The sequence below is a fragment of the Meriones unguiculatus genome, chromosome 20 (genome assembly GCF_030254825.1).
Source record: "Meriones unguiculatus strain TT.TT164.6M chromosome 20, Bangor_MerUng_6.1, whole genome shotgun sequence".
In the NCBI taxonomy this organism is placed as follows: domain Eukaryota; kingdom Metazoa; phylum Chordata; class Mammalia; order Rodentia; family Muridae; genus Meriones; species Meriones unguiculatus.
In genome coordinates this window covers 27,193,664-27,213,238 of record NC_083367.1, presented here as the reverse complement: position 1 = coordinate 27,213,238, position 19,575 = coordinate 27,193,664, and the positions used below count along the sequence as shown (strand labels likewise).

General features: G+C 37.7%; 1 protein-coding gene across 1 annotated transcript in view; it reads left to right on the top strand.

Moving 5' to 3' along the window:
- Lama2 (laminin subunit alpha 2) overlaps positions 1–19,575 on the top strand; it is a 591,463-nt gene that overhangs the window by 511,505 nt on the left and 60,383 nt on the right. The window contains exons 42-47 of the mRNA XM_060373445.1: positions 1,710–1,826; positions 3,794–3,976; positions 8,098–8,252; positions 13,389–13,532; positions 14,820–14,953; positions 17,095–17,254. Of these exons, the coding sequence (XP_060229428.1) occupies positions 1,710–1,826; positions 3,794–3,976; positions 8,098–8,252; positions 13,389–13,532; positions 14,820–14,953; positions 17,095–17,254 (893 nt within the window). The remainder of the gene's footprint in view (positions 1–1,709; positions 1,827–3,793; positions 3,977–8,097; positions 8,253–13,388; positions 13,533–14,819; positions 14,954–17,094; positions 17,255–19,575) is intronic.

Here is a 19,575-nt window from a genome sequence, read left to right as displayed (position 1 = left end):
TAGACTGTCGTGCCAGCCTAGGTGTAGCTCATGGTGTTCTTATATGGTTAAGATTGATGACTGCTTTGAATCTTTAGATATGTGTGTTTTATTTGAAATGCCCATACAGGCAGGGATGGCTTTCAAGGACGGAAAGAGAAAATGTAATGGTATAAATAGGAAAATAGAGCTAATAAAATAAGAAGGGTTATGTGGGGTGCAGAAGGTATGTCGGAGGAGGGAACACATGGAGAAATAACTAATACTAAAGAACTTTTGAAAAGGTTATATAGAAAGCTACTATTATAGAGGCTGCATAACACACACACAAATACACACACACTTTTTTTTTTCCAAAAAAATGGCCCACTTTATTCAGTCAGAAGTGGCAAATGTTATTTTGTGAAGCCAACTTTATGTAATTTATTTTTTCAGCTCAACTGGTCATTTGTAAATGATGAAAGAAAAGAGTCTGGTGATGATTTGCTTCAATATTCAGATATTGTATTATGGTTTTTGTTGTTATGATAAAACACAATGCCCTAAAGCAACTTCTAGAAGAAAGAGCTTGTTTTGGCTTACAGTTCTGGAGGGGGAGTCCATGATGACAGGGGAAACATGGAAGTAAGCAAGCTGACATGTTATAGGAGCAGGTAACTGGGAGATCACATTTTCTTCCACACACAGGAAGTAGAGAGAAAGCATTGAAAGTGAAGCAAGGCTAAAAATCTTCAAAACCTTCCAGTGGTAAGCTTCTTCCAGCAAGGCCTGGCTGCTCCTCAAATGTTTCCATAACTTTCCTAAATAGTACCAGCCACTGCGACCAGGTGTTCAGATACCCCACCCTACTGGTGTGTGTGTAGGAGGAGGTCGTAGCAGGAAATTCTCATTCAAACCGCTACATATACACTGGTGGTTTATTGTACTTCAGAAGATTCCTAAGTTTGCTTTTTTTACATCCATGAATTAATTTATTTTCCCTAATAAATTTCAAAGCTTTTGACATTACTAAAATCTAAACCACACAGTTCTTATTACAATTAAAACTAACCTAAAGTTTTAAAAATGCTAATACGAATAAGAAGATAAAGAAGCTAATATATACATATTATATATACATATATACATATTTCATATCAAATTATCACGTGAAAGTACTGGTTTTGAGCGTAAGGTAACATAATGTAGCAAGACAAAAACTTTATTGACGTTTCTTTGAGGGATATTGTAAAACTATTGCTTTCTCTGTGAACAGTGACAGGTTTATCTGGGCTGTAACGCTTTTTCTTTTCTTTAATTTCTTTTATTTCTGTTCCAAATAACAGTAAGTGATGTTTACTGAAATAGAATGTTATTATCTATGATTACATATGAGATTTTGAAGACCTACCCGAATTATTCATTTTGATGATAAAATGTGAATATGTAAAAATCAATGAAGGGAGATCAAGAGAATATAAAAAATGCAGTAGACAAAATTTTCTAAGCCATAGGAAACCATTAAATTAAGTCACAGGAATCAGCAGATACGGGAAAAATGGCATGACTGAACATTCTAAAGTACCACATGGTCATAAACACATGTATGTAATGAGAGATGTATGAATGGATAGATGCTAATAAATGAATTATATCTTCTTGCTTTTTTGTTAACTGTATGCTAGTTAATTGAACTTGCACATTCAAGAATGATATAAATTGTTTCATTTCTTTTGGGCTTATGTTCACAGAAAATCACAATGATCTAAATGGCCTGAAAATCAGGCTAGATACTGCTGAAGTTAGAAATGGTGATCTCCTGAGAGCTCTGAATGACACTATGGGCAAGTTATCAGCCATCCCAAATGGTAAGCACCAGGGTCCCAGAACTCTGCACTAGTTGATCTAAAATAGAAGAATTGTGATAGATTTTACCATTTTTCTTTTTTTAAATTTTTTTCTTTTCTTTTTTATTTTTGTATTAATCACAGGTTATTACTTTGTATCCCAGCTGTAGCCCCCTCTCTCATTCCCTCCCAATTCCATCCTCCCTCCCTCATCTCCTCCCTGCCCCTTACCATTTTTCTTAATATTGCATTTCGACCATCATAAAAGACAGATACAGGTTTTTTAATTATGAATTATTCTTTTGAGAATCAGAACCACATTTAATAATATGATAGTGTTTATTCTTTGTTGCCTTTAGCTGGCATGCATATGAATATGCTTTATAAAGAAAAAAATCATATTATTATATTGTCATGCTAGTTTTAGCCTAAAAACTCTTGAATTAGTGGGAAGGAACAAAATCATACGTGTACTGTTCTCTATAATATTAGTGTATTACTACAAGTCACAATTTATTAGAATCTCCAACAAATCAGAGCTGAGGGCTGTTCTATGTCTTACTTGACTACATTGAATTGCTTAGCTAATACCCATTTCTGTAATATTGGCTAGCCCATTAAAATTATTCAAAATTATTGTTTGACATTAGTTTCTGACAGTGAAATTTCTTTCAGGGATTTTGTTTTTGTGCTTTGCTAGCAGGCTCCACTGAATTGTAAATACTAATTGATATGCTTTCGTAAGCATATGTAATCTCTCCTGCTAATTCTGCAAGGCGGATGGACTTGATATTTTTACTTGGCAAGTGGGAAACTGAGAAACAGAAAACTAAAGGCCATTGTTTGACGTGATGTTTATGAGATTTGAGCCTTGAAGTTTGTCTTCACAGACTGTACCTTTAACACCACTAATAAACAGAAGCATGGAGCTGATTGTACAATTGTATTGGTCATTCTGTATCTGAAAATTTAAAAAGCAGATAGAAACATATACATGTGCATAGATATACATATATCAAATATAAATTTGTTGAAAAAAAGATTTATTTTGGCTCATGGTCTCAGTGTATGGTCAGCCAACTCCACAGCGATGGCCTTGTGATATAACCGAACATCACGTGGTGAGAACATCCTGCAAGGTAGAGGTTAGTTACCTCAGACTGGCCAAAAAGCAGAGAATGGGCCAGAGAAAGAAGGCTGAGGATCACACGAATACCTTTAGGGACTCACTTCCTCTGGCTGGGCCCACCTTCTTTCACAGTTTCTGACACCCCAATAATGCCAAGAACGTATTAATTAGTAGGTGGATTTATCCATTGTTGAGAACAGATACCTCACAGTCAAATACTTCCCAAGGTCCCAGCTCTGGCTACAAGTCCATCAACCACAAGAACTATGTTTTACATAGAAATGATGATCAAGAATTAAGCACACACATGTACACAATTTAAGAAATACTAAAATTGAAGTGCATTTTACTTTTATTTTATTGAATATTTTTTTCATGAAAACTCTTGACTCATTGGAACCTGGCAAAATGCCAATGCAGAAAAATGAATGGAAACACACAGCCTCTAACATTCCCAGGAGGTCTGTCCCAAAGCGAACACACAAGCGGTTTCCTCCTGTTCAGATCTTAACTCTGGTTTTGATGCAGCTACATAAAACATGTGGATGGATCCTTCCCTTTAATATGCTCAGCAGCAAAGCACAATATACCCCCATAACTACAAATGTAGAGAATAATCACTTTGCTATTTTAAAATCTAATTGGGTATTTAACACAAAGGTCCCTGAGAAAATTTAATTTAGCTAAAAGAAAAAAATAATTGCTTCATTTGCTAGAGCTGATTGAAACACAGTTCAGCCTCTGCCCTCTGTAAATGGGTCCCTAAGGTCAGCCAGCCACACCCTCCCTCTGTCAAGCATGGATGGAATCATCAACGTTTTCCTCTTGTTTTCTTTCTCATGCCCACTTGTGCCAACAGACACGGCTGCTAAACTGCAAGTCGTCAAAGACAAATCCAGACAAGCCAATGACACAGCGAAAGCTGTCCTGGCCCAGGTTAAAGATCTCCATCAGAACCTCGATGGCCTGAAGCAAAACTACAAGAAGCTAGCAGACAGCGTGGCCAAAACAAATGCTGTGGTGAAAGATCCTTCCAAAAACAGTAAGATCTCCTTTCTCACTGCGATAATGTTCGGCTCTTTCTTCACACCATGAAAGTAGCCTAGACTCAGGAGTGGTAGAACTTGATGAAGCCCTAGGGCTCAAGGCCACTCATTCCTGACATGGGTGTGAGAATTGCAGGTCCTGCTATCCCAGCACCCGAGACTCCCAGCTGTGCCTGGGTGCCTTTTTCAGTTAAGTTTATCCAATCACGGGAAGGCTAGGAATTCTCAAAGTTTACATACTATTTGATATGTGGGTGTCAAAGCTTTTTAATCTGTTAGTGTGATTGAGAGCACAGTCATATGCAGGTGATTAGATGCTTAGGACCGGAGTTGTGTGGAACATAGTTTAAGGGGACGCTCATTAGCAGTCCTGTTAGAGCAATGTGTTGACTGCGTTGACTTTTGAAGATTTTCTGTATTTATTAGCGACTTACCAATTAACATTTCTAGGAAATAAAGCATTTATCTACTTCATGGCAACTGTAGCTTCACATCTCTTTTATATTTCATCAACTTCATTGACTTCACTAGAATTTATTGAGAGATATGAAAGAATTTAGTGTAATGATTTGTATTTTTGATTGCATGTAGTCAACAAACATCGGTGTTTCTTAGAATATATTTCTTCTTTATCACATGGTAAGACAGTATTTTGGAATATAATTTCCCTAAAGGGAATGCTTAAGTTTTGTGCTTTGTTTTTTTGTTTTGTTTTTTAACATCCTGCTTTTAAAATACTACCTACTGTATTTTTATAAGATATAAGAACATTAATAGACTATGATAACAGGAGACCATGTTTGGTGGTGGTTCAAGAGGGTGCTTATGACAGCTTCCTGGGCAAGGAGAAAAATAAAGACAAAAATTACCTACTTCCAATCCAGAAGAAGAAAGACCTACTCCTTACCATTTCTTCAAGGAAGAAAGAGAATAAAGACAACTATGGCTCTTTTTTTAAAGTAGATCCAGAGATAATCCTAGGTGTTTTAGCCACCCTACCTGAATTAGTTCTTCTGATACCCCACAGCATGCCTCCAAATCAGGAGAAAAATTGATTTAAAAGTAAATTTGCCATTTTATTTCACTTATAATTTCAGATATCATTTTGTTCTAGTTTAGATTGAATCTCAGCCGATGATGTCCTTGTCCTAATACTGTTACTTGTTTAATTATATCCTTCACAAAAAACAAACAACATATTGGTCTTAATTAAAAACTTTCACACAATATATTTTGATCATATTTTTGTGTGATAATACAAAATTTGTCCATAATAATTTGAATTAAAATGAAGTGTATTTGCAATGAGCATCTATTTCAAAGTTGCCACTATTGTGATACTTTGGATACATAGAAAATTTTCCTCATGACTTTTCTAATTTCTTCTTTTTTTACTTCCACATGAAATTACCTGAAGAAATCAGTATGTATACATTCATCTGAATGCTTTCTAGTAACTTTTATGCTTCTCTGCTTATTGCAAAAGGCTTCAGGCTTCAGTCTTGCATGTGACCACATATTGGTACTGCTTTAAGCACTGCAGAGCTATTTGTTGCACTATTGCCAATTAATGCTAGATATGAAAAAAATCTTTCTCTATTGAGATTAATATGTGAGTATATTTGGTATAAAATGTTTTAATAGTGCTATGAAAATCCAGTGAAATATCTAGCTGAACCTTATCCACATAAGAGTATAAAACTGACTTTTCCAACAGACTGAAATAAATTGCAGTGTCTCTAATAGTACAAATTCAGCCATTAGACTCAAATGACTTCCCCTCACATGTGCTAAAATAGCTAAAATAGGCTGTATTCTTGCCACCTCCCAAAGTTCACTTTTCCTCCCTTCATTTAAGCAATTGTTCTCATAATTAAGTTGGTTCTAAATAATTATTCTTGAAATAAAATTATTATAAACAAATTAGTAGCTCATTTAAGTATAAAAATATTGTCTCTTGAACATTTCACAAAGCGTTATAGCCCTACAAATAACTGGGAAATAGGTAATAAATTCAAACATGTCAAAATCTGAAGAACATGATCAAGGCTGGCCTCTGTGGAAAATATTATAGAAGAATTGCATTACTGTAGGAGCACTGAATTAAACAGTCTTAAGCCATTGCTCAGTGTATTAGAAAAATAAAAGCGACATGAACAAAAACATAACTGATTAGTGAGTCAGGATATAGAAAACAATAGAACAGATAATTGGCAGGCTTAATCCAGAAAAGCAAAGTACAACCAGGTGATTCCTAAAGGTGACAAAACTATGTAATGAAGAAAATGTAACAGAGAAGAGAATAATTGGGAAAACTCCATGCTGGTAAAATTTAGAGCCTATAATATACAGACAATAATCTTCCACAAAAACAAAAACAAAAACAAAAAAAATGCATTTATCAAACTTTAACTGGAGAAGCTATTTTAAAGTCTACTCAGCTAGACAATTAGGGAAGAAAATAAGAACACTTTAAAACACTACTATACAAGAAGCCTCAAACTCAGCATCACTGATGACTTTGTTCTCAGAGCTGCAGGAAGATAATTTCCAAGGGCTTAAATGGCTTTGGAAGGTAGCAGCGGCAAAGGAAGGAGGAGAAATCTCCACTTCCATTTTGCAGCATTTGAAGAGGCTTCCAGGAGATTTAGGAGAGATGAGTCTAATATTTACCTTAGCCTTAGTAGTCTTAGCGTAACTCCTCTTTCGCTTTGTTGTGTATCTAGCTATAAAACTCCATTTTCCTTAGTTCTAAAATAATTTGTAGAATATGAAATAACACTAGAGGATTAGAAGGAAGAGAACACTGGACAAGTGCAGAAAACGAGAGCGTAGCAGTGGCATGTGACCCATACAACAAGGGCTTTGACCCAGGCAATATGCAACTCCTGAAAAACAAAAACAAAAACAAACCAGTAGCGTCTTGACCCAGTAACCCTGAAACTGTTAACAACAGTCCCACGTGAATGAGCATGAGTCCAAACTATCTCAAAATACAGTTTAAAGCCACTGACGTTTGAGACTGATGACTGAGGTCAGAGGTCAAACGCTTGTCTATTAAGCATTGGGCCCTGGCTTCTGGCCTCGGCACAGACAAAACCCAAGTGAGATAGAACGATAGTTTATGCCCATGTGAACATATTGAGTTTAATCCTAAAATTAATTCTCAGTGACCCAGCAAGCAGCGGGTTGGTCATAGTCTCCCAGGGCGGGGAGCTGTGGACCTTGCAGAATCTTATCGGTCACAGTCATAGAAAGCTGAAAAATACAAGCTAGAGTAGATAACAGATGTCATAGTTTGGATGAGACTGCCAGCATCCCAGAGACTGAATTTCTGGCTCCGCACACCCTCTCTACCCCACCCCCCACCCCACTGCTGCCAGGTAAGCACATGCTAGAGGTTTAGGGATCAGATAACCTTCAACCCTTTTCAAGTTAAGGCTTTTGAAACTGCCAACATTCAACCCTTTTCTAACCTACAAAAATGAGCAGTTTAATATGAATCCAAACACTATACGGTGCAGAATAATAAACTATCCTCCAGGGAAAAATTGAACTGAAATTTGAAAGATCTAATTAGAGTGTAACCGAGGTCTTCAGTCTAAGTGTTGTTCAACATGGTAATGTTCTTCAAGCTATGTCTCCGTAGCATCCCTCTGAAACATGTGCAAAGAGAGAGAAAAAGAAAAAAATTAACCATTTTGTAGGAGAACCTTGATTTTAATGTGGCTTGGGTGTGGACAGACCAAGTGCTATATTAAAGACACTTCCATTTTTCTGTGATGAAAGTTCTATCCAGTAAAGGTCAGCTTTGGCATTAAAGAGTAGGCACTGATTCATCTCATCATAGCTTCCCTCTTTAATGCCAATTTTAATCGTAATCCCAAAGCCAACACTTTCTCTAACATCTCTGGCCTGCTTTAACCTCAGCTAAACTATTCACAGTTGGCCTCATGCACTCTTTCTGCCATCATGATCTTGCTTTTGTCACATGGATAAAATGAAACAAGTGAGTAGAGTTCACTGCTGTTCTGACTGCTATATCTGGGCTTGGGGTGTGCATGCACAAACACACACACACACACACACACACACACGCTAATTTTGCTCTATGCAGTTGCAGATGCGGGTGCTAAGGTGAAAGCTCTGGAACGGGAAGCTGATCGGCTGATAGACAAAGTCAAGCCCATCAAGGAACTTGAGGATAACCTAAAGAAAAACATCTCAGAAATAAAGGAACTCATCAACCAAGCCCGGAAACAAGCCAATTCCGTAAGATCTTCTCATTTTCAGAATCGAGAACTACTAACAAGTGTTACTGTTAGTCCTGGAGAAAGTCTTTGCCAATGGACTTGCTGAATGATTGATCCCTGACTTCTTAATCTCTAGGCCATTTGGGGTAGGTAGGAAGGAAGAAGTAGAACATTTTTCCCTGTAGATTTCAAAATCATTTCATGAAAATTATAAAGCATACTTGTTGTTTGAGAATTAGGAAGTCCAGTATATTTTGTTGCTTCTTTAATATACTAAGACAACACATGTGCAAAGCTCATTTTTGCATGCCAAAAGATATGAGAGTGTCCTACTTGTGAAAAATGTCAAAAGTTCAATGAGTGGGGTTGCAACCTGAATTCACAACAATTTTAGGAGAAATAGAAGCATTATTTTAAGTACAATATAGCTTTTGCTTGTTTTATAAACAACAAAAACCCAACTTACTTTTGTTGCAGTATTTGTTTTTATATTTATGAAGTAAAAGTAAGAAATACATGGCTTGAAATTTTGCTTTATATTTACTCAATTAGAGAGCTATCCAGACAGGTGGAACTCTCTAACATGCTGAAATACTGGGTTGTTTAAATGTTTATGTTATGTATTTCTTTTGTTTGTGTACCATAGTGGACATGTAGAGGTCTGAGGACTGTATGTAGGCATCTGTTTTCTCCTTCCGCCCTGTAGGTCCTAGGGATTGAGCTCTGTCAGGCTGGAGGCAAAAACGCTAGCTCACTGGCCCTGAACTGGGATATTTAAATGCTCAGATATGTAAAGTTAAACCACAATGACTTTAGAAATGATAGATTTCAATAAGATACTTCTCAATATTGTCAATTTTAACTTAAATTTCCATAAAATATTTCATAAAAACACTTTGGTAGCTAGGATGATCAGAACGAAGTTATTATTAATTCATCAATTTATGTTTTCAGTAGTGACCCTAAATATGTCTGAGTGATATCACATGCTTGCCCCTTCTTGTATGTATCTGGCAATCAAGTTGTAGGTGAACACTCATTGAAAAGTACATCATATTTATTGAAGAAAACCTAGAAAAGAAAAGAATAGAGAAGATAGTGTAATACAAGATGAAAGGAAGCAGTAATTGTGTCAGGGAAGATACCTATTTAACTATGATATGAAAGCTATGTAGTGTGATTGGCAGGTGATCACTTTGTACTTTAAGAACAAGGTAAAATAAAGCTAAATCAGAGACTTTCACAGTGAAAGACTATACATGCATCCAATAAATATTGACACAGAATAAGCATTTCCATTCTGAAGGGGAAGGAAGAATGGCAGCTTAACTGGGGGTGGTTGGAATGGCAAGACAGAAACCCAACAGGGCAGAGTAAACTCCACAGCTGTATGACCAGCATCTGACATTCATGATGGAATATTCTGGGGTATAAAAGGCTTGGGTAATCCCTCTCCTCCTCCAGCTCTGCCCCCTACTGCACACACAGCATTTCTCTATGGCTCTCCTCTATTCCAGTAGCTTATGTTGCTGCCTCAAGATTCTGACATGTCTGTCTAACAACCTGGAGTCTCCATTGCAATTTAGGTTTTACCTTCACTCATCCAAGCAGTAGGCTCTCAGAGCATCCTTGCCAAACTCCAGCCCTGCCATATACTGCCTAGCTTCAGCAGCTCTCTGGATACATGGCACAGGGCTTGTTTTGTCAATCAAAATTAGGTTGTCAGGTCTGTCAAAAAAAACCTTTACCCACTTACTGACCTATCTTACCAGTCCAGGTAAGACATTTCCTACTTAAGGAACTAAATGCATTTATTTTAAAGGGGTTATTTCAGCTTGTTGATTGTATAACTGAGTAACTTATGCTGTCTTTAAATGAATGGTCTAATGACCAGGTGAAAGGGCAGCCCAAATCCAGTACAAGGAGCACTGGGCTGTGCAGCAAAGTTTAATTGTGTTTGTTGTGATTATCTGGTGGGAAATGTTGTGCCAGGAGCACCTTAGAAACACCAACTTCTTAGTGGTGACTTCATAAGCCTTATCATGACGTTACACTAGAATATAGTGATTGGGAGAACCAAACATCACAACTGGATACTTGTGTTTCAGAAATTTCACACCTCTTGAAAGAGATAGGCTTCCAAAAGATTTCTTAAAAAAAAAAAAAAAAAAAAAAAAAAAAACTGTGTGAATGTTGTGTTTTGATTTAGCCATCTTGTTCATATGCAGTCAAATGCTCTACTACTGAGCCATACACCCACTGGAAGTCAAAACCTATGGTATTTATAAGAATAAATTTGTAGTTGTGACATAGATGTAAACAGTTGGGCTGCCTTAATATTCCAGGTATTCAGGGGATTTTAAAACAAAGGGGGGGGGAGAGGATGGAAAGGTGGGGCTGGGAGGAGAGGAGGGAGGGGTTGTGTTCAAGATATAAAGAGAATTAGTTAGTTAGTTAGTTAGTTAGTTAGTTAGTTAGTTATTAAATGAAAAAAGCAGGCCACAGCAAGTCCGAAAGGGTTTTATATGAGGGGGCCAGGGAGGAGCAGCAAGTGACTTCGCAAGATTACCCTGGCATATGAGAATAACACTGTCATTTTCTTAGAGAATCAGACTTTATAGGTATGGAAAGTGTTTGACAGAATGTCTTGGTTACAAATCTTTGTAAGATTAAGTAAGCCTGGTTTTTAAGCGGTCACACTCATGGCCTGCATTCCCAAGCTGAAAGCTTTGTCTGTTCACATGGGTGCTGTCTCCCCATTTGGCACCACCACCATCCCTTCTGGTGCACCGAGCTGTATGATCTGTTACTTCTTCCTCAGTTTTGTAGACAAGGTCTCAAACTCTTCCTATCACCCTATATTTCACATATCCATGTATCCCTACACCATAGCCAAGGCGTATTATTTAACTGAGTTCTTTAAAGAAACATGACTTTATGATTTAGCCAGTGATAGCATGGCACCAGACCTATGCCTATAAAGCATTTATGAAGTACAGATAAAACACACTGCACACAGTTACTTTTCATTGTGAATCAGACCCTCTATGATTCTGCATATGGTTTTCTGCCAGGGATGGCTGCATTTACTATTTAATAATATTCAGGAATTACAATCAGATCTTTTATTTCTTGTTCTCTTTGATCCTCTTAGGATATCAATGGCACTTATAACCTGCCTCAGATACTAAATTTGTTCAATGCCACAGTCTTTTCTCATGAAGATTTTGGTTCACTCACTGACGATTCTTAAAGCTCACTGAATATTTTACCTTTCTTTTAACATTAAAAAAAATATCTGATGTCTGCATTTTTGTCTAACTGCCCTCTAGTAGATGTCTTTCCTTTTTGTTTCTTTATCCCTTTAATCTCTGACCCTTGGATAAGTCTTTGCATCGCTGCTCTTCTGCTGTATAACTTTTTTTTCCATGCAAATTGCATGGCTGCTTCATAGCACTAGCACCCAGGTAAAATCTTTACATTTTCTGGCTCGGGATGTCTGTAATTCACTTTGCTTTGACTACTCACAGAACTTCATATAGAAGGAAAATTCTATCGTAGGGGAAAACCAAGACTAGAAATCACACATCTAAGAGCAGCTTATAAAAGACAAAACAAATATACTGAGATCCAAAGTGTCTCCTAGTCTTGAACCATTGTCAAGGTAGATCACACATTTGCAGGAAACAAAAACACAATACAATCTAAGTTGGCTTTTTAGATCCCTGAAAATCCAGACCACCACACAAAGCCTGTGTCTTTGCGGAAGTTTGCTCTGGGTAGAGACACAGTTTGCTTAGAGAACAAATGAGAAGACCCCTGGCAAACACAGGTGTCTGTAGGGTCCACAGGAGAATCAGCAGACTTACTCTTTGCCCAGAAGACCCCCAAATGTCTCTGTTTGTTAGAGCCAAACATCGCTCCTTCATTTTCCTTTTTGGAAACATTTTGCATCTAGTCCCTTCTCCAGCTGGCTTTCCTCTTCCATAGAAAAGGTGCTCCACAATGCTCTTCTACCCTCACAAGCAAAGGGAGATGCCTTGTTGCCATATTATAGAGAGGGTTTGGTGGCCAACTCAACCTTCTTCAGAGTCTCCATGAGTTTTCCTTGTGGATGACAATAGTTTTTCTCAAGTCGGAAAACTACATGAATTGCAAAAAGTGCAAAAAAAGAAATGAACAAGCAGGAAGGCACAACTAGGGAAGGGCTAGTGGTCGTCCCAAAGCTAGACATCTGAACAAGTGGCAAAGTAGGCTTCTCATCTTCCCTTCTCCCTGCCAATCACTATCAACCGGCAAAGCAGCAATCACCGATGGTGATTCTGCACCTGACCCAAAAGAAATTAAATCCAATAATCAAATAGTGCTATTTGTGACTGAACGAAGCCTCCTTAATAGAAGTGAAAATTGGCATGAACAGTGCCATTCTATTCACACAAGAATTCCTTTCTTAGTAATTTATAGTAATTTTTGAAGTACTATTCAAAGGGAAAAGGAGCTGTTATATGTATTAGTAGTGACAGACATTTGGAAATTATTTCCATCTCATCTTCTAGTAACCTAATAAGAAGTATAATTTATTCTGAAATATATATTCAGAGAGGAGTGATTAATATTCTTATTTTAGGAGATCTAGAACACACTCTGCTTGGCATCCTTTAACTGTAAGAGCATGGGTGGGCTGGCAATACCCTCTTGAAAACTAAACAAAAGCTGAATTCCTCTTAAAGTGATAGCCAAATCACTGAAATCTGAATTAAAAATTTTTTAATCAAATAACCTTAATGACGATTATTTCCATTTGTTTTGTATAAAAATCCCCTTTGGAAAAGTTTCTTCAGCTTTTTTGTTGTTGTTATGAAGGTGGGAATTTGTTAGCTGCATGGTTCAAAAACAGTGGCAGCCTCACAAGCAAGAGAGAGGATCATGAGCACATCATTGGCAAAATGCTAGGGGACAGCTAATCCTCTGCATCTTGCCTATTCAAAACATAATTATATCTGCATATGGAGATGTAATGATACTATTTGGTGGCTGAAAAATTACTTCAAAGAAGTCATTTGGTGGCTTTGTCGTGGTTTGGGATGTACTTCAGACTTACAGAGAGATTTACTGACAGAGTTTCATAGGGTTTTGTATCTTGTTTTTCTTGAAGATCAAAGTATCTGTGTCTTCGGGAGGTGACTGTATTCGCACATACAAGCCAGAAATCAAGAAAGGAAGCTACAATAACATCGTTGTCAATGTCAAGACTACTGTTGCTGACAATCTCCTTTTTTATCTTGGAAGTGCCAAATTTGTAAGTCTAATATTGATCTTCTTAAAAGACCTCTGTGCATGAACAGAGGTCAAAGGTTAAGCAATAAAGAAAATATATAGAATCTAGCAACAGAACCCCTAAACTGTCTAATGTAGCCTTTCCTGTCTGAAATCTCAGAAGCTTAGCTGATGAATGTTTGCACTTCTAGTTAAGTTATAAATATAAACAGGTGACAATTTGTTCCCATGTCTAGGCACATTTCTTTTTATTTGTCAGTATGCTAATATTTATTTTGCCTTACATTTTCAGCTCTAGCTGTTTAAGAAGTCTAATTAGAATAAAAAGTATTTTTCTATTCTCAAATTAAGAAATAATAATATCCTTTCATGTTAATGAAGTGAGAATAACAAACTGTACACAAATTCTAACCAAGGCAAACTCTTAAAGTTTGTTGAACTTAATGATTCAAACAGAAATTACACAAGTTTTGTTTGCAGCTGTAAACTCTCACACACCAAAATCGACTTAACTTGTTGTGTATGGGAAGGTTCTAAGGTGAATAAGGTGCCTAAACAGACTGGCTGTGGTATAACTTATTGTTAGATATTCATACGAGGGAGTCGGTCTCACCCTGTGTTAAAAATTTTCCAACCAAGGACGATGTATGGATATAACCTAGAACCTTTGCTTGGACGAAGCTCGTGGTAGCTCAATAACCAATTGGTTTCCCATAGTAAGGGGAACAGGGACTATTTCTAACAGGAACTCAATGGCAGGCTCTTTGACCTCCCCACCCCCAAGGGAGCAATCCTGCTAGGCCACAGAGGAGGACTTTGCAGCCAGTCCTGAAGATACCTGATAAAACAGGGCCAGACGAAAGGGGAGGAGATCCTCCCCAATCTGTGGATTTGGAAAGGGGCAGGGAGAAGCTGAGGGAAGGAGGGTGGGATTGGGAGGGAATAAGGGAGGGGGATACAGCTGGGATACAGAGTTAATAAAATGTAACTAATAATAATAAACAAAAAAATGTAAAAAATAAAATAAAAAATAAATAAAATAAATTAAAAAAAATCACCGCTTCTGATCTTGTTGCCATATTATAGAGAGGTTTTGTTATGCATATTATAGACGTTTTGTTATGACTGCTTGTCTCAGAAGAGACCAGATTTTCATATCTAAGGTATAGCTATGAAGAATTCTCAGTCCAATTATGTTACATATCATTGGAAAATACTCCATAAAAAAAAAGAAAAAAATACTCTATAGCCCTCCTCTTTCAGAGTACTTTGTTCTGAAGTGTGTTATTTTCCCATTTCTTTGAACCAGATTGACTTTCTTGCTATAGAAATGCGAAAAGGCAAAGTCAGCTTCCTCTGGGATGTTGGATCTGGAGTTGGGCGTGTAGAGTATCCAGACTTGACCATCGATGACTCATATTGGTACCGCATTGAGGCATCCAGGTAACTTCTCAGTGGAGAATAAAGACAGCTAGATGGCAAGGTTTTGAAGTAAATTATTAGATCGCAAGAAGAATTCTGTTTTTCAATAGTGTAGCTGTGTATTTGTGTCCATGCGCGCAAAGGTTACATGCTATGGGTATTAATGTGTGTAAAGGTTCATCTGTCATGCCTTTTAGGAGGGAGATGCATTCAAGTTATAAGCCAGAGAAACCATTCCAATTCTATATTCTTAATCTGTTTTCTGATAAGATCCAGTGTGGGGCCAGAAAAGCTTTCTCAAACATCTCAACTCATCTGAAGAGAGAAAAAAGAAAAAATACAACTACTTGTTCTTATTAAACAGACGCCAGGGCATAAAAAGTGTCATCGTTATCTTTGTGTACTCTGATCCCCTTGTAGTCTCCACAGCAACTATAGCTCCAGGCCTATTCTATGTCAAAATACTGGGTCTGGTATCTAACATGAATCCATCCATACTATTTTAAGTAGAATGTATAATACTTAACTATGTTCTCCATAGTCATTAGGTTGTATTAAGGAAGACCTCAGGCTTATCAGAGAAAGATCAACCCAGGAAACTGTTTATTGTTGGACCTATATGAGGGATACAAACTATTTAACTCAGTTTAGATTGGATTAACTTTTCTACAGTAAAATGAAAGAAAGAAGAGCTGGGGAGATGGCTAAGTAGATAACATACTTGATGTTCAAGCATAAGGACTGGAGTTCAGACTTCCAGGACTTTATATATGCCAGTTGGGTGTGGTGGCCAGCAGTAATTCTAGCACCCAGAAGGCAAAGAAGAAGATTCCTAGAGTGAATGGCCTAGTTAGGTTAGTCATATCAGTGAACTCTGGTCTCAACTGCCAGACTGTCCTTCAAAGAATAAGATGGGAAATGATTGAGGAAAACTCTCATTGCCAACCTTGGACACCTACATGTATGCACAGACACATACACATGGAGCCTCACATACATGTTCATCTACACACTTGAAAGCATTCATACCGTCATGCTCACCAGCACATACATACACAAATGTCTACAAGCATACTTAATTTAAACCGGTAATTTTAGTTCTTTTTAAGAGATGTGTGTGAGGGGGAAAGACATTGAGAGACAACAGAGGGGGAGGGGAGGAAGAGGGGGGGATCAGAAAGAGTAAAGCTCTGCTCACATCCATGTTAGTGTTGGGATGACTAAGCACCTCATCCAGTTCATTCAGTTTAAGGACATTTATTCTCACAAAGAACAGTTCCATTTAAGGAGGTTCAATTCAGGAAGCCTTGTTAATCCATGCATTCTTTTGTGCCCACATATTTTACTTAGCAATGCCTCCTCAAAGACAGAGTTTACCAAAGTGAGACAGCAGGGATTGGGATATGACAAGGACGTTTTGTTATGACTGCTTGTCTCAGAAGAGACCAGATTTTCATATCTAACAGCTCATGGAAATCAATCATTAAAAAAAAAAAAGAAAATGAAATGAAATGATAATAGCTTTCAAAGTTTTGAAGCTGACTTTAAAAGTGTACTTCTACAAATTTGTATACACAACTCTGCAGATCAAGCTACTGCACTCTATACATTATGATATGACAAACAACAAGACCTACCATTCTGGGAAGACCACTTCAGCAAATTAAGATCCATTATATGGAATTTTAGGCAAAGTTATGCAGCTTGTGCTATGGAAGGGTGGCCCATTTGGACTCTGCTTGCCAAATTAAATTTGACAAAATAATAAATGAAGTCATAAACTTTGTTTAAGTTTCATGTCTTATAGAACAGCAAATTATTATGTAAAGCAACAAGGGGAAATGCTTTCCTTTCGATCGGTAATATTTCCATCAGCTAATTGCTGCTGTCCTTTCCTCTCAGTGGCCATACCCAGAATCGGCTTGTGTTATTCTTTCCCCATTTGAATGTTATGGTAATTACTTAGCAAATATCAGATCTTTGCATTGGCTGGAAAAGTAATGACTTCAGAATGCTTGGACCTCAACACACAGTTCACTGAAGTTATCCAGGATGACGCTTTCTATTTTATGTCTTCGAAATCTGTAAGTGACAGAATGCGATGCATATTTCATTTTCTGTACTTTCTTCCCTTTTATTTCAACACGCATGTATGATTGAAGAACGGGGAGAAACGGATCTATTTCTGTGAGAGCTCTGGATGGGCCCAAAGCCAGTATCATGCCCAGTACCTACCACTCAGTGTCCCCTCCAGGGTATACCATTCTGGATGTAGATGCAAATGCAATGCTGTTTGTTGGCGGCCTGACTGGGAAGATAAAGGTAATAAGCTGTTCCTTTCTCTCCCCTTTACAGACAACCGAGAAAAGGCGTGGAGAGGCTGGAAACACCTGTCCATGTTTTCTTAACTTCAGTTTAGGAAATCGATTTAAAGAGCTTTCTTCTTCGGTGTTTTGTTTCTCTTTGCTATGATGTATTTTTTGAGAAATGTTCTTATTGTGTATCCAGTCCTGCTTGGAACTTGTAATTTTCCTGCTTCAGCCTCCCTGCTGTTATCATGACAGGCATGTGTCATAACACCCAACAGAACTTCCATCTTTGAGTTGTGAACGTTCAAATCTGGAAGCACCATATTTGTAGGACTTCAATAGTAGTTTATTTCTTAACTATGACATCCTGCTGGGAGAGGGCATTTTTTCCTCAGTCAGTTCAAAAGCAAAGTGTTTCTTAAATATGCATCATTTTTGCAATCAATTTATGATTTATGAAAGTGAAGAGCTATAAAGTTCATACATCTAATTAAAAGATTTTTGAGTCTTCAGGAAATATTATAGAGGCCATATACTTTTGAATCATAATCTGCTTTAAAAAGTTTTTGAGTTGCGCTTCTCCTCAATACACTTAATATTCATAATTGCTTCATGGCAAGTCCTTGTGTATTTCCAATTGCAAAGTGCTTGCATTTGAAAGAAGCTTATGTTGATTAGATGGAATTAGGTGTTGAAAAACGACCTGTGGGTGAGAACACAACCGAATATAATGGATGATCCTCGACTTGTCAAAATCAGCCTGGGATGAGACCAGTCAGAAAAAAATGTGAAAAGCCAGGATGACCCCACATTCTTGAGAACTCGGCTGGTATAGAGCATGAAACTAATTTGTTTGCTTTGTGCAAAGGACGTGACTCTAAAATACGGGAGTTGATTCCACAGCTGCACTGTAAAACCATCTTTATTCCATAGAACTACAGAGTAATATGTAGTCATATAGACAACTTTTTCGCTCTCCTAAACTAAAAATAGGGCAACACAAAAGTAGCACAAGGCAATGAATTTTGAATTCATACCTGGGTTGGATTTCTTTTTCTCTACTGCTATATGCCCTTCAGCAAATTTAACCCCATGAGCTTCAGTGTTCTCTACCACAAAAGAACAGTGAGAACATGTGCCTCACTTTCAGGTTAACAGATCCAGTCAGAAACTTTGATAATACTTTATAATCCTCACTATGTGCAAAGTTACAGTCTAAACAATTTACATGGTTTATTCAATATTCATGGCACAACAAAAATACTTTAATGTATTTTGGCTACTCAGTGTGAAAGCAATAAACAAATTCTTCGCTGTTCTATACACTGAGAGGTCCAGGATCAAGGTACCAGCAGGCTGGTGTTTAGTCAGAGTCCTTACTGCATGTAAGCCTCTATCTTGTTATGAGCTCCCATATGAGAAGGGGTAAATGAATTTCCTTGGACCTTTTGTGCAAGGGCACTAATTCCATTTATAGAGGCCCCACCCTCCTAATCTAACCAATTCCCAAACTTCGACATCTTGAGGGTAAGGTTTTCTGTTAGGGGTGTGTGTGTGTGTGTGTGTGTGTGTGTGTGTGTTTGCTTGTTTCTTGAGGCAGGATCTCTACATCACTCAGGATATCCTGGAACTCACTCCGTAGACGAGTCTAGCCTGGAACTCACAGAGATCTGTCTCTGCCTCCCAGTGCTGGGATTAGAGGCATGCACCACCACACCTGGCTTGAACGTAAGGTTTTCAATATAAGAATTTGGGGAGGAGGTAGACATTCAGGCCATGGCAGAGTAGATTCTAAAATGCTCCTTATTTCATAATTAAGGATATTGAAGAAGAGAGAACTTGAATGTTTTTACCGTGTTACATGGTCAAAGGGTTTGGATTTGAACATAGGGGGAGAGGTCACCAGTCCTAATCCCGCTGTTTCACTCCCACAGCAAAGAGTCAGACCATGTGTTTAAAATATATGAAAATTTCCTACAACATAGTTTTTACAACTTTAATAATTTTAAGAATTGTGTGTATGTGTATGTTTTTGTGTGTATGGAGGGAGGCATGCAGTTGTGTATATATGTATAACAACTAAAAGCAGACATTGGATGTCTTCAAATATGGCTTTCCACTGTCTCTGTCCCAGCCCAGTGCTTGAGTTACAGTGTGCTGCCATGCCTGACTTTTTTGTAGGTGCTGTAGATCCAACCTTAGGTCCTCATTCTTACACAGCAGGTACATTCCCAACCAAGCCACACCTCTATGCCCAAACTCAATTATGATGATGGTGGTGGTGGTGATGATGATGATGGCAATGATGATGGTGGTAGTAGTGGTGGTAATGAT